Below are 24,027 nucleotides of genomic sequence, written 5' to 3' on the forward strand. Positions count from 1 at the left end.
CTATTGTAAACTAATAGATCTAGGTTTCAAAGGTTGTAAATATACTTGGTTCAATCATAGACTATCAAATAATAGTTTAATAATGGAATGTGTTGACAAGGTCTTTGGTAATAAATGGTGGATCCAAATTTTTCCACATACTTCAATTATTCATTTACCTAAAACTCACTCGGAACACAACCCATTGTTAGTCATTCTCATTCCTAAACAAAGCCCTCAATACCCAAAACCTTTCCGTCTTGAACCAATTTGGTGTGGGCACCCTCACTTCCATAATGTAGTAGCAAGTCACTGGTCAAATAACTCTTTTACCATGGCAACGCCAATCTTTAGAGATAAAGTCCTAGCCTGAAAAAATATTATTTTTGGTAATATCTTTAAAAATAAAAAATGCATCCTTGCCGGGCTCGAGGGCATTCAACTATCTCCCTCGTACCATACTAGTTCTTACCTCCAATAATTAGAAACCTCCCTAAAACTCGATTACTGTTATGAATATATTATATTATGGATGTTCATTTAGTACTCCGTTATAAATAAGCTTCCTGAAGAAGTTTATTTATATGAGACTCCGCCATAAATATGTTTATCTATTTAGTACTCTATTGGAAATAAGCCTCCTGAAGAAGCTTATCCTTTCGGTACTCCGTTATGGATAAATATTACCCATGATAGAAGATTATCTATATCTAGCACAACAGTTTAGAGCAGCAGTTTACAAGTAGCTTACACAGCAGCTTACATCAGCATCTTACAAGCAGCTTACACAGTAGCTTGCAGTAGCAGCTTACACAGCAGCTTGCAGTAGCAGCTTACACATCAGCTTCCTTTCTTCTATAAATAGAGGAGAATTCAGTTCATTATGTACATAAGTTTGAAGTTTGAATAATATATTAGTTTCTCTCTATACTTGTCTTTACTTTACAGTCTTTATTTTATAACACGTTATCAGCACGAGACTCTACCATCTCGAGCAAATACTTTGAAAGTATAAGAGGTACGAACTTTCTTTTTCTAAATAATGTCAAATCTTTCTAAACTTGAGTTTGTAGCCCTGGATATATCGGGCAAAAGCTACATGTCTTGGGTGCTTGATGCCGAAATTCATCTTGATGCGATGGGTCTGGCAGACACCATCAAAGATAAAAATCAGGCATCAAACCAAGACCGTGCCAAAACAATGATATTCCTACGCCATCACCTTGATGAGGGCCTGAAAATGGAATATCTTACTGTTAAAGATCCATTCATACTGTGGAGTAATTTGAAAGATAGATATGACCACCTAAAGATGGTCGTTCTTCCACAGGCACGTTATGATTGGACTCATCTAAGGCTACAAGATTTTAAATCTATCAGTGAGTATAATTCTGCTATGTTCAGAATTATTTCCCAATTAAAACTATGTGGTGATAATATTACTGATCATGATATGTTGGAGAAAACTTTTACCACTTTTCATGCCTCGAATATGCTCCTGCAGTAGCAATATCGAGAGATGGGATTCAAAAAGTATTCTGAATTTATCTCACATCTTCTTGTAGCCGAGCAACATAATGGGCTATTAATGAAAAACCATAAAAGCCGACCTACTGATTCTTGTTCATTCCCTGAAGTGAATAAGACGAACTTCCACCAAGCTAAACGTGGAAGAGGACGTGGCCCCAGTCGTGGTCATGGCCGTGGTCGGGGAGGAAACTCTAATCGTGGTAATAATAATGCACCAAAGAACCCTCCTCACCACCAGCAGTGGAAAAGGAAGGAGCAAAAACATGAAGCGGTGCAAACGCCAAATGTAGAAAATGCATGCTATAGATGTGGAGGAAAAGGGCACTTGTCACGTACTTGTCGTACGCCAAAGCACCTGGTTGAGCTTTATCAAGCCTCCCTGAAGAAGACAGAGAAAAAATGCTGAAGCAAATTTTATTTCTGAAGATAATTTAGACTTCATGCATTTGGATGTAGCTGATTACTTTGCACTCCCAGAAGGAGAAACAAGTCATGTAATCGGTGATGAATCTGTAGAAATGTAAATATTTTAATTTTTGTTATTTGTAGTAGATAGTATGGTTATGTAATTGTTGTACATAAATAAAAGTTATGCTTTGATAATAATGTTTACTATCATATTTATTTTGTTTATGTCATTTTGAAGAATATGGATAATCCTCAAATTATGTTTGGATCAAAGACCAATCATGAAGATATTTATGTAGTTGATAGTGGAACAACTCATGCCATATTCAAAGATCAGAAATACTTTTCTTATTTGCATAAGGAAAAAGCAAATGTTTTTACAATTTCTGGTAATATAAGTTTGATTGAAGGCTCCAGAAGAGCTATTGTATTTCTGTCTAAGGGAACAAAACTTATTATCGACAATGCATTGTACTCCTCCAAGTCTCGAAGAAACTTGTTGAGTTTTATAGATATCCGCCGAAATGGGTATCATGTTGAGACAATAGATGAAATGAATGTGGAATATCTTTGTATTACAAAGAATATTTCTGGCCAGAAATGCATTGTAGAAAAGTTACCAACTTTATCTTCTGGCTTATACTATTCAAAGATTAGTACAATTGAAGCACACTCTATCGTAAACCAGAAGTTTACTGATTCAAATATTTTTGTGCTTTGGCATGGCCGTTTGGGCCATCCTGGATCAATAATGATGAGACGAATTACTGAAAATTCGAGTGGGCATCCATTAAAGAACCTGAAGATTCTTACAAATAATGAATTTTCTTGTGATGCTTGTTATCAAGGCAAAATGATCACTAGACCATCACCAATGAAGGTTGGCATTGAGTCCCCTACCTTCTTAGAACGTATACATGGGGATATATGTGGACCTATTCACCCACCAAGTGGGTTGTTTAGATATTTTATGGTCCTAATAGATGCATCTTCAAGATGGTCTCATGTGTGCCTATTATCATCTCGCAACCTGGCATTTGCAAAGTTATTAGCCCAAATAATTCGATTAAGGGCACAATTCTCAAATTATCCTATAAAGGGTATTCGCCTTGATAATGATAGAGAATTCTCATCTCAAGCTTTTGATGATTACTGTCTATCGGTTGGGATAAAAGTTGAACATCTGGTAGCTTATGTTCATACTCAAAATGGCCTTGCAGAGTCATTTATTAAACGACTGCAATTGATAGCAAGACCACCACTTATGAAAACAAAATTGCCCACTACTGTTTGGGGCCATGCTATCTTGCACGCAGTATCACTTATCCGTCTCAGACCAACACATTATAATAAATATTCTCCGTCACAATTAGTTTTTGGTCATGAACCAAATATTGCCCATCTACGAATTTTTAGATGTGCTGTATATGTGCCAGTAGCACCACCACAGTGCAGTAAGATGGGCCCCCAAAGAAGGTTAGGAATATATATTGGGTTTGAATCACCCTCTATTATTCGCTATCTTGAACCATTGACGGGAGATTTATTTACTGCTCGATTTGCAGATTGTCGATTTGATGAAACAAATTTCCCACAATTAGGGGGAGAGAAAAAGGAAATCAAAAGAGAAATTGTGTGGAAAGTTTCATCATTATCTCACTTTGATCCACGTACCCCTATATGTAATCAGGAGGTCCAGAAGATCATCCATTTACAGAATATAGCAAATCAAATGCCAGACGCATTTACTGATTTGAAAAGGATAACTAAGTCACATATCCCTGCAGAGAATGTGCCTATCCGAATTGATGTCCCAGCAGGACCATCTATTAGCATGAGAGCTAGTGAACCTAAAGCACGCCTGAAGCGTGGTAGGCCTATGGGTTCTAAGGATCGAAATCCTAGAAAAAGAAAATCGACAAATGATCAAAATAATATTATGAAGGGATCTCCTGAAGAGACCTAAGATCTGATTAGTTATGAGATTCCTGAAGAAATCAATAAACCCGAGACTCAAGTGAGCGAAGAACTTTTAATAACTTCTACTGGTGATGGGATTAATTTAAATCGATCTGAAATAGTGGTGGATAATATTTTTGCATATAATGTTGCACTTAACAATTATGCAAGATAGTGAGGATTTTGAACCCCGATCTGTCGAAGAATGTCAACAAAGATCTGATTGGCCAAAATGGCAAGGGGCAATTCAATTAGAATTGAACGCACTTGCTAAAAGAGAGGTCTTTGGACCAGTAGTCCAAACACCTGCTGGTATAAAACCAGTTGGTCATAAATGGGTTTTTGTGCGAAAAAGGAATGAGCAAAATGAAGTTGAAAGATACAAGGCTCGCCTTGTCGCACAAGGATTCTCACAACGACCTGGAGTCGATTATGAAGAAACATATTCACCCATTATGGATGCCATAACATTTCGATATCTCATCAATTTAGCCTTACGTGAAAGGCTTGAAATACATCTAATGGATGTGGTTACAGCTTATCTGTACGGGTCACTTGATAATGAAATTTACATGAAAATCCCGAAAGGATTTAAAATGCCTGAAGCATATTCAAAATCTCGGGAAATGTACTCAATCAGATTACGAAGATCTTTGTACGGTTTAAAGCAATCTGGGCACATGTGGTATAATCGCCTCAGTAAATATTTGCTGAAAGAGGGTTACATAAATGATGTTATTTGTCCATGTATTTTTATAAAGAAAATAGCTTCAGAATTTGTTATACTTGCTGTTTATGTTGATGACATAAATCTTGTTGGAACTTCAGAAGAGCTCCAAAAGGCAATTGAATATCTTAAGAAAGAATTTGAGATGAAAGATCTTGGGAAGACAAAACTTTGTCTTGGTCTGCAAATTGAACATTTAGCAGACGGGATCTTTATCCATCAATCTGCCTATACAGAAAGGGTCTTAAAACGCTTTTACATGGACAAAGCACACCCATTGAGTACACCAATGGTTGTTCGATCACTTGAAGTGAATAAGGACCCATTCCGACCTCCAGAAGAGGATGAGGAACTCCTGGGTCCTGAAACACCCTATCTCAGTGCAATTGGTGCACTTATGTATCTTGCTAATGCTACAAGGCCTGATATAGCATTTTATTGTTAATTTACTAGCAAGATATAGCTCTTCTCCTACACGAAGACATTGGAACGAGATTAAGCATATATTGCGATATTTAAAGGGAACTCTTGATATGGGTTTGTTTTATGCTAACAAAGATAGTGCAGATCTTGTTGGTTATGCAGATGCAGGTTATTTATCTGATCCCCATAAAGCTAGATCTCAAACCGGGTACGTGTTTACATGTGGAGGTACTATCATATCATGGCGCTCCACAAAATAATCTATTGTTGCTACTTCTTCAAATCATGCTGAAATAATAGCTATTCATGAAGCAAGTAGGGAATGCGTATGGTTGAGATCAATAATTTATTTTATTCGAGAAAAATATGGTTTGAAATATGAGAAAAGACCCACAATTTTATACGATGACAATGCTGCATGCATAGCCCAATTGAAGGGAGGATTTATAAAAGGAGATAGAATGAAGCACATTTCACCAAAATTATTCTACACACACGATCTTCAGAAAAATGGTGACATTGATGTGCAACAAATCCGTTCAAGTGACAATCCGGCAGATTTATTCACCAAATCTTTACCAACTTTAACTTTTAAGAAGATGGTATACAATATTGGAATGCGGAGACTTAAATATTTGAAACAAGGTTTTCATCAGGGGGAGTAAAATACGCGATGTACTCTTTTTTCCTTATTAAGGTTTTTTCCCACAGGGTTTTTCTTATAATATTTTTAATGAGGCAGTTAGCAATGCGTATTACTAAATATGTGTACTCTTTTTCCTTCACTAGGATTTTTTCCCACGGGGTTTTTCCTAGTAAGGTTTTAACGGGGCATATTATCTTTTAATGAACATCCAAGGGGGAGTGTTATGAATATATTATATTATGGATGTTCATTTAGTACTCCGTTGAAAATAAGCTTCCTGAAGAAGTTTATTTATATGAGACTCCGCCATAAATATGTTTATCTATTTAGTACTCTATTGGAAATAAGCCTCCTGAAGAAACTTATCCTTTCGGTACTCCGTTATGGATAAATATTACCCATGATAGAAGATTATCTATATCTGGCACAACAGTTTAGAGCAGCAGCTTACAAGCAGCTTACACAGCAACTTACAGCAGCATCTTACAAGCAGCTTACACAGCAGCTTACAAGCAGCTTACACAGCAGCTTGCAGTAGCAGCTTACACATCGGCTTCCTTTCTTCTATAAATAGAGTAGAATTTAGTTCATTATGTACATAAGTTTGAAGTTTGAATAATATATTAGTTTTTCTCTATACTTGTCTTTACTTTACAGTCTTTATTTTATAACAATTACACTAATATTCTAAAATTCGAGGAGGACTATTGAAAACTTCGATCTAGAATCCATTGGTTAATGAAGTAAACCCTAACACCAAGTTCTTCCAAATTATGGCTACCAACAGGAAAAGAAAAAACAAATTTGTCTACTTTAAAGATGATAATAATTCTTGGATAGACGACCCAACCGCCATTATGGATCATACTTACCATTATTTCAAGAATTCTTTTACTACATCCCATAACAATAGCAACTGGAATAGCACTAAGAATGGCCCAAAAGGTTTCAAAATATTGACCTCTCCTCCCTTGACAACTCTATCACAAATGCCGAAATTACTAAGGCATGCTTTTCCTTTAAACCTTATAAAGCGCCTAGACCTGATGGCCTACACACTTTCTTCTTTCAGAAATACTGGAATACTGTGAGGCAATCGGCAATTCATTTATGTCAAGAAACGTTCAAAAATGGATCCATTCCTAATGGTATCAATGATACTTTTTTTGCCTAATCCCAAAAATTCTTAATGCAAATAATTTAAAAAAATCTAGACCCATAGGTTTATGTAACACCATATACAAGATCATCACCAAAATTATCACCAATAGATTAAAGCCTTTCTTGGATACAATAATCAGCCCCTATCAATCCAGCTTCTTAAAAAGTAGAAAGACTTGCGAATCATTCAAGAGCCTATCCTCAAAATGAATAAATATCGTGGTAAGAAGAATAACATGATCCTTAAAATAGATTTAGAAGAAGCCTTTGACCGTTTAGAATGATCTTTTATCCATAGAGCCCTTACCTACTTCAGGTTTTTACCCAATATTTCAAGGCTTATCATGAACTGTGTAACGACAAGTAGGATAGTTGTTCTTGTTAATGGACGAAGAACTAATTCTTTTCCCCTAGTAGAGGTATTAGGCAAGGAGATCCTATGTCCCTTATATATTCATCCTTTGTATGGAATTACTGTCTACTTTAATTAACTATAAAGTGGACAATAGATATTGGGATTCGGTTACTATTGGTAAGAGCAATCAACAATTATCCCATCTCTTTTTTGATGACAACCTTACCCTAAATGTCAAAAATTAATGATAAGTCTTCCAATACTATTAAACAGTGCCTTGATTAGTTCTGCATTCTATCGGGCCAAAATATTAATAAGGCAAAATAAAAAACTATCATTCCAAAACACTACCCAAAAATACTGCTACTAGCCTCTCTAGCCTTCTTAATATTAACATTAGCCACACTTTTGAAAAATATCTTGGTTTCTCTATTACTAATTCAAAACAAAGGGCAAAAAACTACCAATATATTCTTGATAATATGCTATCCCGCCTGGCCACTTGGAAGACAAACTGCCTTAACATAACTGGTAGAAACACTCTTGCCTCCTCGTGCCTTAATTCACTCCCTAACCATGTAATACAGTACTCCTTGCTCCCCTCTAAGGTGCTCAAATATATAGATAAAATCCAACGTAATTTTATATGAGTTACAAATGATACTTCTAAAAAGCACCACCTGATTAACTAGACACCATTATTAAAGATAAGAAGGAGAGTGGTTTGGATATCCACTCCGCCAAAGATAAGAACTTAGTAAACCTAGCCAATATATCTTGGAGACTTCTTACAAATACCCAAACCCCATGGGCAAAAACAATCATAGGTCTTCATGGGTCTAGGAATAACCTTAGGTCCCCGTCATTCATTTGAAATAGCATTATCCATGGTTGGAATATTTGCAACAAGGGAATCGCTTGGTTGCCCAACAAAATGTTAAGCCTTAGTGTTTGGAATATCCAATGGCTAATCAAAATGCCACCCTTATGCCAATGCATTAAAGGCCCTCTAACTCAAGCTGACGTAAATCTCACCTTTAAAGATATATGGTTTAACAACAAATGGGATCTATCCAAACTTTATATGACACTTCCCATAACTTTGACAAACAAAGTAATAATTGTCACCCCAAACACCAACAACTTTGACATCCCCATTTGGTCCCTCAATACAAATGGACTGTTACTACAAAGTTTTGTTACAAATTAATTAAGTGTCACACTCCATCAAACAAGGATTTTAGTTGGATTTGGGACCTACAATGCCCAAACAAAATTAAGTTCTTAATCTGGACATGCTATCATGGAAGACTGCCTTGTACAGCTTACTTAAGCCACATTGGCATGAACGTAGATCCTGTGTGCACGGTGTGCAGAACAAGCGAGGAAACCAACAACCATATCTTTCTTGAATGCACCACTGTGAGGGATTTTTGGAGCAATTTAGGCATAGATCCATGCACCTGGGTAAATAATGATAACAGGATCCTTAGTATCTGCGATCATAATGTTAACCTTAGGAACAATATCATTAATTGGACCAATGCTTTTTCTTTTTCTATATGGAATATTTGAACCAACAGAAATAAAAATATTCATGAAAATACTGCTTACACGCTGCACTTAAAGAATGTTTTCAAACTAGCTGTGGAATACATACTTCTTACGGAGAAGGAAATCATGAGACTGTCCCTACCACTACCCTTTATCAAGCTGGTTTACAAGAGTTCTGATTTTTCCAACCAGACGAAACTGTTTAAAAAAGGACCTCGAACTACATAAAGTCTGATGCCTATTCCGGGCTATGTAGGTTGTGGCCATCCAAGGGCTGCTCGACAATGAAGTTGTAAAATAATATTAAGTCTTCATAAAGATAAAGAGGCTCTTATGCGATCTTCCCTTTCGTTCTTCTTTTCGGTATGCGCGCACCCTTTCTCCTATGAGGAAAGTAACTCTTTTCGATTCATGTCTGGCCCTTCCTGGATCTAGATCACAATATACCGGCGACTTTGTCCTTGAATTCATTCTATTTCATATCCACCGATCCGTGGAAGAGACCAAGTTAGGCGCGATAGCCACTCGTGCAGAAGGAGATTTTGGGGAATTGCCCGGTTACCTGATGAAGAAGCTGGAAAGGTACCAGCTGCCTGCGTGGTGTTAAACCAAAATGTTAAAGAGAGCGAAGGGAAAATCATGGTCTTTCCTTGGTAAATAACGTCTTGAAGTGAAGCTCCCTCACAATAAAATGCCCATTGCTGTAAAATGGCACAAACCATCACATGGTCTTTACAAGCTCAACATTGATGGTTCTTTTATGGAAAACTCATCTCTCTGTGGCTTTGGTGGCCTCTTTAGGGATAGCAATGGCCATTGGATACTTGGCTTTCAAGGTACATGTAGCGACACAGCCGATCGTTTTGAGAATTTAAGTCCCGTTCAGCGGCATAAGGTCCTGAGCAGTTTCGTATTATGAGTATTGACTTGCGTGCATGGTCGAATTCAGTTACCGGATGATTTAGAGTCAAATCGGAAGAAGGATTCAATTTTTGAATTGGAGGGTGATTCGTAATTTTAGCGTTGTTTGATGTAATTCTAGGGCTCGACTAAGTTCGTATGGTATTTTAGGACTAGTTGGCATGTTTGGTTGAGGTCCCGAGGGCCTCGGGTGTGTTTCGGATGCTTAACAGATAGAATTTGGACTTAGGCTAATTGCTGAAGATTTTTTGGTTTCTGGTATTTTCGCACCTGCGGAGGGGAGACAGCAGGTGCGGGATAGCACGTGCGGAAGGAGGAGCGCATGTGCGGTTTGGTCAAGCTTGTTATGTGAGCATAGGTACGAAATGGGATCCGCATCTGCGCATCCTCAAATGCGGAGGATTGACCGCAGGAGCGAAAAGGGCGGCCTGGGTAGAGTCACAGATGTGGAAGGTCATCCGCAGAAGCTGGCTCGCAAGTGCGTTCCCTGGTCCGCAGAAGGGGATCTTTGGACCTTAAGCCATCTCCACACCTGCGATGGAGAATTCCACAGGTGCGGCGTCGCAGGTGCAACTAGTAGTCCGCTGATGCGGAATCGCTGGGCAGAAAAGGGTTAATCTCGAGGGTTTGATCTCATTTTTATTTTGGGTCTTTGAGAGCTCAGATTGAGGCAAAAATTCAAGGATTTTTCAGAGAGAACTTTGGGGTAATGATTATTAACTCGTTCATGGTTATATTCCACTAATCTATAGTTGATTTCATCATTTAATTAAGAAATTTGGTTGAGAAATTTGAAAGAAATGGGAGAAGTTCTTCAACTAAGTTTTTGAGTTTTGATTGGGATTTTGATATCGGATTTGGATAATTTTGGTACGAAGGAACTCGTAAGGGAATGGATGTTCGTATTTTATGACTTTTATCCGATTTCGAGACGTGGGCCCGGGGAGACTTTTTGGGGCAATTTTTTAATTTAGCTTTGATTTCATTAATTAGATAGTTTCTTATAGTTGTATTTATAGTATGTAATTGATTTTGGCTAAATTTGAGCCGTCCGGAGGTCATTTCACCCGAGAAGTTTATTTTAGAGTATCAGTTTGTCTTTTTTTAGGTAAATATCTTGCCTAACCTTGTATGGGGGAACTACCCCTTAGGATTTGAGTCTTCTCTGCTAATTGTAGTCAGTGTACGTGAGGTGACGAGCACGTACTCAGATTTATTTGTTGAAAATTGGCCTTTTAGGGTTCTCAGGTCCTTGTATTCACTGATTATGCAGTTGTTATGGTATGAGTACGTCTCTTAATTATTAGTTTCACCTCAACCTGTTTTAATTAGAATTAATTACTTCATGATCCACTCTTGTTGCTTATTTGATTCATCTGTGCCTTAACTGAAATTGTTATCTCTTCTATTGCCATGTTATCCTTTCCTAACTGCTTATCTTTGTTTGAAGTTATAATTATCTCTTCTGTAATTGTTCACCCTTAATTGAGGCTATGATTATCTTTCTGCTGCTTATCTTTATTGAATTTGTTGTATCTCTTTCCTAATTGCCCAACCTTAAAAGAAGTTAGATATCCTATAATTTAGTTGACTTGTCCTTATTTGGAATTATTCAACTTGTGTTAGCTCCCTCATTGTCTAACTGTATATTATGGACCGTTGTTACATAGTATTTCCTTTCTTGTTGAGATGTCCTTATTATGACTAGCATTCTCTATTGTGGCTACTTCTTGTGAATTAGTTCCTCCGTTTCTTTGAGTTCTGGAATTTATGAGTTGACTTATTTGTCATACCCTTGTATTATTGTCATTGTTGCTGTTGTACTTGTTGTGGTGATGCATGAGGTTTCTGCCGTGCGGTTGTTGTTACTATGATGTACGAGGTTTCTGTCGTGCAATTGTTGTTATGGGATTGCATGAGATTTCTGCCATGCTATTGTTACTATTGATATTTGTACATGCGGCGTGATAAGGCGGGATATATATATATATATATATATATATATATATATATATATATATATATATATATATATATATGGGTTGCGCATGTGGCGAAGACAAGGTGGGAATATTGTTATGCACGTGTGGCGAGACAAGGCGGGTACTTACTATATTATTACACACATGGCGAGACAAGGTGGGCTATATCAGGGATTGATTTGTGATGACTTGTAATGGCCTGGGGGAATTCTTGTTGTTGATATTTGTGTAGTGGTAAGTTTGAGCTTTATCTTGTGAAAAGTTATGAGAAAATATCCTACGTGCTGTCTATTTCTTTTCTTATACTTACTAGCTGGCATGAACTATGTTAGGACACTTGCACAAGGATATACGTAGTTAAGTACTCTTATCAGTTAAGAGGTTTTCTTGATATTGTTGAGTATAGATGCACACCCTTGTTTACTTGCCTTCTATGTGAGAATGACTCTATTTGGCACGTGAGTTGTCAATGCGGTTATAAAGTGTAATCAGGGCACATGATGCCAAGTGTTAGGGTTCAGGTATTGGGACCCGTGAGTGGTGAGTAGTCTGAGGTTCGGTACCTCGTGGAGTTTATTGACTAAAATCTGGTGTGAAAGCGGTCGTTTTGTTGAGTTGTTACTTGTCCTATCTTTATCTGTGATTATCGGATTTAGGATGTGTTTTCGATCATTCTTCTATGTCATTATTATGGTGTTCCGCTGATAGTTGTTGTGTTCCTTCCTTACTGAAATTTTCGTATTATTTGCCACTTCGCGTAGTCTTTATGTAGAACTATACTCTGTTGTTCCTATACTTATACTTGTTCAGGTTATTTAGTCTAGTAGGTGTCTTGACTGTTTCTCGTCACCACTCCACTAAGGTTAGTCTTGATACTTGCTGGGTACCGCTGTGGTGTACTCATACTACACTTCTGCATATTTTTGTGCAGATCCAGTTATTTCGAAGTCAGTTGATCATTAGCTAGCTGTACGGACTGTTGCTGTGGAGACTCGAGGTAAACCTGCTGCTGCGTTCGCAGGTTTCAGAGTCACTTTCTGATTTGTATTCACACTGTTTACTTTATTTCAAACAGTTGTATTTAGAAAATTGTAGTAAACTCTGTAGAGCTTATGACTTGTACTACCGGTTTTGGGAATTGTAAATTTTATAGAGATTTCTATTTCAAGTTGTTGGATGTTATTTGTTATTGTTATTATTCACTAAATGTTAGGCTTACCTAGTCTTTAAGACTAGGTGTCATCACGATACCCAATAGAGGAAAAATTGGATCATGACAGTATATATCCTGGATCATCACCACTGCAAGCTGATGGCCCTAGAAGGACTGCGTATTGCTCATGAACAAGGCTACATAGCCCCTGGAAGTTGAAACTGATTCGACATATGTCATTAATTGCTTAGATCAGGGCAATATAATACTTAACACTGTTATTCGTGAATGCATGTTGTTAATACTCCAGGTGAAGCTTCAAACAATCCATCACAACTACAAGCAAGCTAATAGGCCCGCTCACATGCGGGCAATGAATGCTCTCCTACAGTCCAACGACAGGGATCTGAAGTATTTGGTACAATCTCCGCTTTTTGTAATTAATGTGTTAAATTCGGACTATGAAGGAACTATTTATCTAGTTAAATATCTAAGCAACGATGTTTGCACTAAGCTTGCATCTCTAGGTAATCAAAATGTCCTAAGGGACATGTCTAAGTACTGTATTAGTCAAGTGAACAATGTCCATATGGACCTATGTTATGGTTTAAACCATATTCCCTAATATTAATAAATAATGATTCCTATTTATCAAAAAAAGTTCTTTCTGCGATGGAACACTACTTCTGATGAAAAACTGAATTTTTATCTTGCTAGTATTTGATAATTCCATTTTTCTCTGTACTTTCACATCGGAAGAATCTTTATAAACAATTATCAAACTATTCTTGTGAGTTTTGGAGTCCATTTGGTTTCAGGAATAATTAAAATCAGGATAAAATTTATACCAAAAACTTAGGATTAGCTATTTCAAATTAAGAGGTGAGATTATAATCCATACGAGATAGCTAATTCTATAAGATAACCTTGTCTAACCCGGGATTGAACCAATTGACTCCTTAGAGAATGCTTATTTTACTAGGAATAAAATGTTCTGTTGTTATCAGTTTATGTAAATTCAGTAAAAATAAAAATTGAGTTCCGACCTAGTATTATATTAATAAATCTATTAAATATTTATAGATATTTTAATTGTGAATCCAAGTATTACTGAATATTTGCATGAGGTCTCTATAAACACCAGTGTTTTAAAGGGCGGGGACGTGAGGCAGGGCATTTTACTTGATATGGGGTGAGGCGTAAGCCTCGAGGCCGGGGGGGGGGGGAGGGGAGCCCATGGATCTTTAAAATTTTTAATTTACAAATTGATAAAATAATATAATAAAACAAAAAAAATATAAATTAAAAGTTTAAAAATTAAATGAGAATTAAAGAAACTCATAAAAAAATATCTACGACGATTCTTAAGTATAAATAATGCATACAAATCACTTATAACATCTTAACTTTCAAATAATTAAAAAATTATAATTTCTTTAAAAAAAATAATTAAACTCCACATTTTACCTTCCTAAAGTAAATAACCAATAAATCTTATTAGTACCATAATTAAAATATTACTCCTTCGTGAATAAATACAAATTAGTTTAAAATATTAAGCTAATAAAAGTCTATAATTAGGAGAGACATATGAACTAAGACACGACCAATAACAAGTGAAAATATAAATTCGCAATATTATGTCACAGTATTAGAATTATACTCAATCTTTATATTTCTATCGATGAATAGAACTTTTATCATTACTTTGTTAAAGAATTTTGAGAGTCAATGATGTTAATTAGAAAATCAGACACATGATTTGCGTTAGAACTGTTAGGCGAGCCCGAACGTTGGGCGGTAGGCATATTTAGGGAGCATGATCGGGCGTTTGGTGCGTAAGCTTCAGAGAAATAAGCCCCACACATGAGCCCACAGCGTTTTGCAAGTGCCCCACCCAGGGGCGAGCCCCGAGCGAGTCCTAGAAATGCCTTTTAAAATATTGATATAAACCCATAGAATTGGGGCATACAATTAAAAATATAATTCAAATATAAATTCATGGAATCAAAGAATCTCATCAATCTGAAGTCGAGCACACCAAGAAATACTCTATATTGTCTTAATTGGAAAAAAATGTCCTAACTTTATGAAATTGTCTACAATCACTAACATCGAATTATATTCCTTGGATATACCCAATAATCCCGTGCCAAAAAATTCATAGTTATCTTTTTCCATTTGTGTTCGGTTTTCAATCATTTTGTCTATGATTACTCAATTATTCAGACATCTCACTATCTCAGTTGACCATTTGACCTTACCTCATTTCTCCTCTCCACTAAATACCCCTATTCTAGAATCTCCTTGCCTTCTTCCATTTTTTCTATAAGCTAAGCTATGCTAAATTTTACCCAAAAATAAGAAATTCTGTTCAAAGGAAACTGAAATTCAAGAATTTTTCTTGTTTTGATGGGCTTGACTTTTGCCTTGGTTGAACTTCCAATTAATCCATGGCCAATCTTGTTGCCTTAACTCCTTTTAGTATTGCTACTGTTATCAGATTCCGCATTACCCGTTTCCACCTTCTCCTTATCTTCCTCCATTCCCTCTTATAAGTCCTTTTTGAAAGGATATTCTTTTTCACTATCTTTTATTTGGTTACGTGGAATATTCAAAGAGATTTGGAATTTCCTCTGACCCGTTTAGAAAAGTTGCATCTTTTTTGGATACTCTTTATCAAAATTTGAACTTTTCTTTCTGGATCACGAAAATTCAGATCTTTTTTTACAATCCAAGATTCAGATAAATCTTGAGCATATTATACAAATATTGGAAAAATTACACAATCTTTTTAGTAAAAAAAAAAAAAGAAGAAGAAAAAAGAACCAATTTTAAGTGGAAATGGCATCAGTATTTTTGTACCATGTGGTGGGGGATCTGACAGTGGGGAAGCCAGAGTTAGTGGAATTTAGTGAGACACAAACAGTGGAGGCTGCAATTAAGGCAATTGGGGAGTCTACAGAATGTGGTATACCAGTGTGGAAGATGAGATCTCAGAAGAGTGTAATTGAGAATGCAGAAATGAGGGCAAAAAGGTTTGTGGGTATTTTGACTTCACTTGATATTGTTGCATTCTTGGCCAGAGAGGAATGTTTGGTGGATCAGGAGAAAGCTATGAAGACTCCTGTTTCTGAGGTTGTGGTTCCTGATCCTTCTTTGCTCAAGGAGCTTGATCCTGCCACAAGGTATATAAATTGCGCTCGTTCAAGTTATTCATTGTTATGCCAATCCTTTATGTTTGATCAGGGAGTTATAGAAGGTTGCATAGGATTGCATGTTCTATTTTATATGACGCTATTTGACTTTACACAGAGTTTAAGATGTTTTTGTCTTATATATATTATTATATTAATGTTAGTCGAAGAAAATGAATTGAATAGCGGTTGAGAAGTTAGTTTGGTAGAGGAAAAGGTCACATCAAGATTTCAAATTTTGAATAGTTTGATAAATTTGAAAGTTGTATAAAATAGAATGGTGTCAAACATTTTGGAACATTCCAAAATGAAACGACCGCCATGTGAAATTGGGACGGAAGAAATATGTTAGTAGCAAAACTTAGTGAAATATGATTAAGAAATTCGGCTTGTTAAGTAATTGTTCACTTCTTGAGTAGCAATTTGTATCTTTGGTGGTTATCTGCTTGCCAAGTGATATGGAGACAAGAAAAAAATGAAATACCATAGGACTGAAAGGATAGCAAAGGGTTCCGCAGGTGTGTGGATGCATACTCGATTGATTGACTAGTGGAGCCTTGTATATTTTGTAAGTTAGAAATTAAGCAAACTTGATTTAAGTTTGGATGGTTGACTGATGGAATGTTTCATGTGATTGAATTTGAATTTTTCTTTGTCTCTCCTTTGCAACAGAAACACGATCCGGTAAGACTAATTCACACTTTCTCGTAATTGTCAATTAGGTTAAATAAGCTTCAACAAATTAATTTTAAGGATTTACCTTTCTCTTGGTTATAAAGTCCATTTACTTTCAGAATTTAGGTTAATGATTTCTGGAAGTGTTTTATGAAATTATGCTCCTGGTAAATTTGAATCACTCACATGCTAGATATTTTTCTTGACTTTGAGTGGAGTAGGACCTTCTTTAATTTGTTAGAGGAGGATATAGAGTGAGGGATTTGCAGGCTGGTTTCACTGATCAATGCAGCAATCTGGTTGAAGCTAAAGACCTCTCTCTCTCTCTCTCTCTCTCTCTCTCTCTCTCTCTCTCTCTCTCTCTCTCTCTCTCTCTCTCTCATATACTTACTTTTCCACCCTTTGTTAGGAAGGTACCCGAGCAGAAGTTCAGAGTACTTAAAGATTTGGGATTCTCCATTTAGCAAAGTAGCTACTAGGCTGGAATATGGGATGTATTGGTTGCTGGATTATACTCTATAACATGTAAAGATACTCTAGGTTTATGGTAGAAAACATTTAATTCGGTTGGCCTGGGAATTAAGGTATCAATTTAGGATTTTGCAGTACTGCTGCTCTAGATTATGGCAACATGGGTACAGGAGAACCCAAGTCAGGTATTTGAGGGGAGAAGTGTAGAGGTGTACGCCCATTATCCACTGCATTTTGAAACTAGAAATATAGGATTACTCCATTATCTGAAAAAAGAGCCTGGATTTGGAGATCTAAAAGCATCACGGGAGAACACCTGCTGCATTATCCAGCCTTACCTCACTGTTGCTCCAAAGAAATGTCAGTTTGTTGTAACACTGGTTCTGCTGTTTAAGTTGGGCAATAGCCTGGGGTGTTCTAGGAAACTTTGTTCACCTCTCTTTCTTTCTCTTTTCTGAAGTGAGGTTTCCCATGTTTGCTGGTTTTTCCATTAAGCAAGCAAAACTATTATTGAATGATTGAGCACCAAGAAGGTACTTCAAGTGCACATAAGTATACCTGGACTTCTATCTGCTAGACATTCAAGGAACCTAATAAGTCCATAATACTATCACCATCACAAGATTCATCCTACACCTAAAAGTCAAATGATTAATGCACCTAAACTTCACAATAGTAATGGTTTGTTGCGAAATGACGGCTCGTATCCGGTGTTAGTGTGACAAGAATGTACCGCCAAGACTTAAAGGTAAGTTTTGCAGTGTGGTGGTGAGACCGACTATGTTGTATGGGGTAAAGTATTGGGCAGTCAAGAAATCCCATGTCCAGAAGATGAAAGTGTCAGAAATGAGAATGCTGAGATGGATGTGTGGGCATACTAGGAGAGATAACAACAACAACAACAACAACAACCAGTGAAATCTCACAAGTGGGATCTGGGGAGGGTAGTGCCTACTCCGGAGGAGTAGAAATACCAGGAGAGATAAGGTCAGGAAATAAGGTTATTAGGGACAAGGTAGGAATGGCCCCCCCGTGGAGGACAAGATGCCGGAAGCGAGGTTAAGATGGTTCGGGCATGTGAGGAGGAGGAACACGACTGTCCCAGTGAGGAAATGTGAGAGGTTAGCCTTGGATGGTACGAGAAGAGGTAGAGGTAGACCTAAAAGGTATTGGTGGTAGGTGATTAGGCAGGACATGGCGCAACTTCAGCTTACTGTGGACATGACCCTGTATAAGAGAGTGTGGAGGTCGATGATTAGGGTGGAACGATAGTAGGTAGTGGAGCGTATTTCTTTCACGGACCAATGGTATTGATATTGCTCTTGTATTTCGTTATGCTTAGTTTTCTTTTTGTTTCTCACTCTTATCCCTACTCTTGTTTCTTTTGCTTCGGTTGTTCTATTACCGTGTCATTGTTTACTTTTTGTTGTTATTGTTATTGCTCCTTCATCGTTTTTCGTTTTTCCTTAAACCGAGGGTCTATCGAAAATAACCTCTTTACCCTTACAAGGTAGGGGTAAGGTCTGCCTACACTCTATCCTCCCCAGACCCCACTTGTGGGATTAAACTGGGTTTTTTGTTGTTGTTGTTGTTGTCGTCGTTATAGTAATGGTTTGTTGCTATCCCTTCAGCACATCTTTGATCACTTTCTAACCACACAGTTCAAAAAATGCATAATGAGGGGTGGTCCTCTAACAAGTGTCTCTGCTCTTTCTTTGCCTTCATACGTTGCCATTCCAGTTCTCTAGGATTCCTTTGTAAACACCCAATGTATGCCAAAGGATTTAGGAACAAGCTCCAAATTCACCTTGTTACCTTGCAATAGGAAAATAAATGTTCTACAGTTTCAGGACTATCATTGGATAAAAAGCATCTATTATGTCGATTGAATCCACTTTTCCTTTTTCTATGTCACCATCCATCCAAAGCATTTGACTCCGGTTGGATCTTTTGTCTTCAGTCATCTTCGAAGAAGCTGAAATTGCTTCATCTGTACCACTCTTCATTAACCATTGATAATATGAGCGAGAATGTGCCATCTTTCTTGATTATCCAATGCTACCTTTATGTCTATGTTTCCAGAAGTTGCATGTTCTCTAGCATTTTCAACAGCAGAGTTATACTTTCCAACTCCGAATCTTTGTATCCTTAAGCTCAGGATCCAGATTCCGTCTCTGCAACGTTATGCTGCTGTACATAACTTATCTGTTGTCAGAGCATAAATTTCGGGAAAGATCTGTTTGAGTGGGGTATGTTAATCCATATATCATGCCACATTCTGTCCTTGATGCCATTTCCAATCTGCACCCTTTTCAGTGCCAGAAACTCTGACCATAAACCTCTGTTTCCATAGACCTGTACCGTATGAGCTTGTCACAGGTTTGGAGCACCACTGATCCTCTATATAGCATCTCCCCCTTATGACATTTTCCATTACTTTTCCTTCTCATTCCAAATCTCCCTAGCAGTTTATACTTTATAGAGTAAAAACTCTTGTTGTCTTGTTGTGAAAGTTTGATTCTCAAAATCTCTTCCCTTGACTTCCTTTTTAGCAACTGCTCTTTTAGCTTTTGAGGTCATTGTATATGGCTTGTGAGTTTTTAAAGAGGGCACTCATTCTCCATCAACTTAAGTTCACATCTTTGGCTGAATTTGGAGTATCTGATAACAAATATATGCATAAAAACAGAAAACTTGAGAAACAAGTACTTGATGTCAAGTTCTCTTTCTTCCCGACATTTACCATATATAGAGAACAAATTACCTATTAGTTCTTTTATCTATGCAATTTCCTAGCATCAGGCACCTTATACCTCTTCTCTTGAATCAGGTGTCTATTTGTGATCTTTATGTTGTCAAGGGCTCATTTAAGGCGCACTTAAGCCCTAAAGCTCAGAAAAGCTTAGGGAGAATGCTTTGCCTCGCTTAAGCTGCGCTTTAGTGTCGGCAAGGTACTAAGGCATGTGACTTATTACCCACGAGTTCTATCCTGAATCAAGCGGTACTAAAAACAACAATAATCGGCAAATAAGTGTATTAGTTAAGGAAAACATTATGAGTGAAATTATTACTTCTTTTCTTGAATTACACATTTATTTCTTTCCTTCATTGCGCCTTTTTTTAACTAAAGCCACACTTTAATTGTGTTTAAAGCCCCAATAGACCTGGAGCGCTTTTTAGAGCTTTTCGCCTTTGACAACATTGAGTGCGTGTTGTATATGAGATTCATCTTAATCAAGCTGCACCATGTATTGCAGAAAGGCTAAATAACGACTTTAGTTGTTTCATCTTTCCCTCTTCTCTGCTATTTTGAAATTCTTGTCCTTCTCACCATCCCCAAGCAAACAAAAGCGAATGTCATGTATGTTTGTGAACCGAACAGAAAACTTCTTGATTAGGTATGCATGTTTTTAATCAGCTGGTTGATATCATTGTTCAGTTCTGGGTCTCACAGTTGTTGGAGGATTCATGCTCGGAGAAGGAAGAGTACAGTGCAAGCTTTTGGTTTCATGAACCTTGGTCTTTCATAATGGGATCTAAAAGATTAAATGTGTGAATTTTACACTTAACATGACTAGGTTTTAGTAATCAATCCATCCAACCGAAGGTGTCTTTCTTTTTATTTCTTAAATGGTAAGGGAAACTTTTTTTTGATGAAGTAATTTGTTTATTGATGGCATCAAGAAGATGCAGTAGTACAAAAGATAATACAGCAAAAAGAACTAAGTCAGCTCTAATACAAGAAATGCTAATTTATGACCAAGGTGCTGACAAAGTTCAGAAAGTTATCAGGGGTGTCTACAGGGGACAATTTGTGCCAACTAAAAAGAAACATTAAGCACCTAGCCTTAATAGAGTGAATTGGAGTTGATACACCATCAAAGCATTTCCTATTTCTTTCTGTCCATAAACACCAAAAAATACTAGCAGGGATCATTCTCCAGATTTGCTTGATGGTTTTATCAACTTTCCATGTGTTCCAGTTTCTAAAGGCTACCTTGGTGCTCTGAGGCATGACCTAGTTGAGTCCAAAAAGTGAGAAACATGTTCCACACATCTGCAGCTACTGGACAATGTAGAAACAAATGGTTGTTGGTTTCTTCATTGTTCTGGCACATGTAGCATCTATTTGCAATCTGAAAGCTTCTTTTCCTTAGATTATCCTGAGTGAGGCATGCATCTTGTAGTGCAGTCCAACAAAAGCAGGTGACTTTTAAAGGAGCTCTTGTTCTCCAAATAAGCAAATGCTAAGGGAAACTTTTAAGAATAGCACCAAAACTCTCGTTGAGTAAATTTTCCTTTAGTATTTCTGCAGGGTGCAGGTTTTGTCTCTGGTCAGTAGTAGCATATTCCCCTGCTTCCACCCTTAAAAAATATTAGAAGAAGAAAGAAAGAATCATATCTCCTGAGAAAAGAAATAGAAAAGGAAGGATCGTGATCCATGAGTAGTCTGCACTCACCCAAAGAGCTGCATTCATCTGTTTGGGGGGGGGGGGAGGGGGACACGGGGGGGGGGGGGAGAGTGGTGGTGGTGGTGGTGGCTGTGAAAGCATTTGAACATCTTTGCATAGAATTTGCGAAATCATGTTTTTCTGTTGTATGTTTTGTTGTCAGTTACATATCTACAATCTAAGGACGATTGGGGATCCTAGTCTTGGCTCTTGACTTTACTGTGTGCTATCCATTTTCGCTTGGCTCATGAAATCGTGGATTAAACATACATTTGGTTCAAAAAATGCATTTTGGTTCCATATGAGACTACCTATAAGACTCGACTAATATGACTAGTAGATCAAACAAGTTAGCTATATTCATTTTTGTTTCATATACAAGGTACAAAATGAAAGAAAATACTAAAGAGATTGCAAGGATTTGTATCTTTTTTCCCCTGGAAGGTGAGAGGAAGTTGAACTATACAATGCGTTTTCCCCTGGAAAGTGAGAGGGCGATGAAAATTCTTAGGAACTATTCTTTACACTGGTATATTGCTGATCCATTGTTGTTGCAGATTGATAGATGCTCTGGAGATGATGAAGCAAGGTGTGAAGCGACTCCTAGTTCCTAAAATTGTTGTATGGCGAGGCATGAGCAAGAGATTTTCAATTCTTTACAATGGCAAATGGCTAAAGAACATTGATACTTCAAATCCTGCTGCCAATGCCAACCGACCGTCACCTTCTTCGTCTACAACCATTCGTGACAAATTTTGTTGTCTATCAAGAGAAGATATCATCCGTTTCATTATTGGTTGCCTTGGTGCATTAGCCCCTATCCCTCTCTCCTCTATTTATTCCCTTGGAGTCATTAACCCAAACTACTGCTCAATAGAAGCATCACGTCAAGCGATTGATGCCACTCAAACACTGCCAAGGGACCCCCCTGCGGTTGCAGTCATCGAGCCTGTTGCAGATGATTACAATAAAATCATTGGCGAGATATCTGCCACTAAACTGTGGAAGTGTGATCATTTGGCTGCAGCGTGGGCCTTGGCTAATTTTTCGGCAGGACAATTTGTGATGGGGGTTGAGGATAATATTACCTTAAAATCCCTACCTGATTTTGCAGCCAATTCTATGGTAGCAAATACAAATACAGCCAATAGTCGTGGTACGACTAGGCCAAAAAAATTTAGCAGCAGGAGTATTGGGTTCGTCAGCAATCCAACAAACCCAAATTTATGTTTTTCTAGGAGCATGTATCGGGGCAGAAGTGCGCCATTGACTTGTAAAGAAACAAGCTCACTGGCTGCTGTCATGGCTCAGATGTTGTCACATCGGGCAACTCATGTTTGGGTTACTGATGCCGAGAATGAGGACCATTTAGTTGGAGTTGTTGGTTATGCTGATATCTTGGCTGCTGTTACCAAACCACTTCCTCCTACCAATCCCGAAACTCAGACATCTTGAGATTCCATCATCATTTTCTCTTCATTTTTGTTGTTGCCTCCTGCTCCAGTGTGCAGATTGACAAGGGCAGAAAGTTGGTACATGGGCTGTCAGTTTACATTTATGCTTTTCTGTGTTTCTTTTCTTGTTTTGCATCTGTTTTGAGGTTTAGATTTGTTAATGGGAGAACAATGTGTTGTACACTCTAAATGTGAATATGTTATGTGGTGTCTGGTTTAATAAATTAAAAGATGGAAATTGAACAATTTGTTCTCTAGTCTTGTGGTCACTTTCTTGTCTTTTATACAGGTTTTCAAGAAGTTCCAAATGCATCCATACCCCAAAATTTCTAATCCCCAAAAAACATTAGGTAGACAAGCTCGTCATTCACCATTATTTTAGTAATACTCCACAACTTGCTATTGGGAACTAGCCTTGATTCACTGATTGCTAGCTTTCATTGTCCTGAAATAGGCGAAGATTTTGTTCAAACACCCTTCACTCTCTTTATAGTGTACTCTACTATTAAGGAGAAAAAATGGGATGAATTGGATAAATATACAGACCTTCTACTGCTATATAATTAGAAGTTCCTATAACTTAGTGGGGGTAATAAACTTATAGCTTTTGGAAAAGGAGGCTGAATCCCATGAAACCATTCACCGGAGTTTATTGACATCTTCTTTTAACAAAGCAAATAAGCTTCAATTCTTCAATAAGACTCTAATTTTTTTTCTCGTTCGTTTTTTTTTCTTTCAATGAACGAGATCCCAATTGTCGTACTTAAAAAAAAAGAAGCAAAAAAAGTATGTTACGTTATCGAGATGTTAGAAGGTGCAAAATCAATGGATGCAGGAGTTACTCCAATTGCCTTGGGGGGGGGGGGAACTACTGTCGGTACTGAAAATATCCCAAGATCCTAATTGTGGTACATAAATTTAATCAAGAAAGCAAAAAAGATGTGCTACTTTGCGTAAATATCTAATTTCTGCTCTTTCTAC

General features: G+C 37.3%; 1 protein-coding gene across 1 annotated transcript; it reads left to right on the top strand.

The window, feature by feature from the left end:
- Positions 1 to 14,998: 14,998 nt before the first annotated feature.
- On the top strand, positions 14,999 to 23,292 carry LOC107824815 (CBS domain-containing protein CBSX6). The gene is made up of 2 exons (XM_016651623.2): positions 14,999 to 15,986; positions 22,150 to 23,292. Exons 1-2 carry the CDS (start codon positions 15,643 to 15,645, stop codon positions 23,045 to 23,047), a joined length of 1,242 nt encoding a protein of 413 aa, XP_016507109.1. The 5' UTR covers positions 14,999 to 15,642; the 3' UTR covers positions 23,048 to 23,292.
- Positions 23,293 to 24,027: the final 735 nt, after the last annotated feature.

The sequence above is a fragment of the Nicotiana tabacum genome, chromosome 13 (assembly GCF_000715075.1).
Source record: "Nicotiana tabacum cultivar K326 chromosome 13, ASM71507v2, whole genome shotgun sequence".
Taxonomy (NCBI): Eukaryota; Viridiplantae; Streptophyta; class Magnoliopsida; order Solanales; family Solanaceae; genus Nicotiana; species Nicotiana tabacum.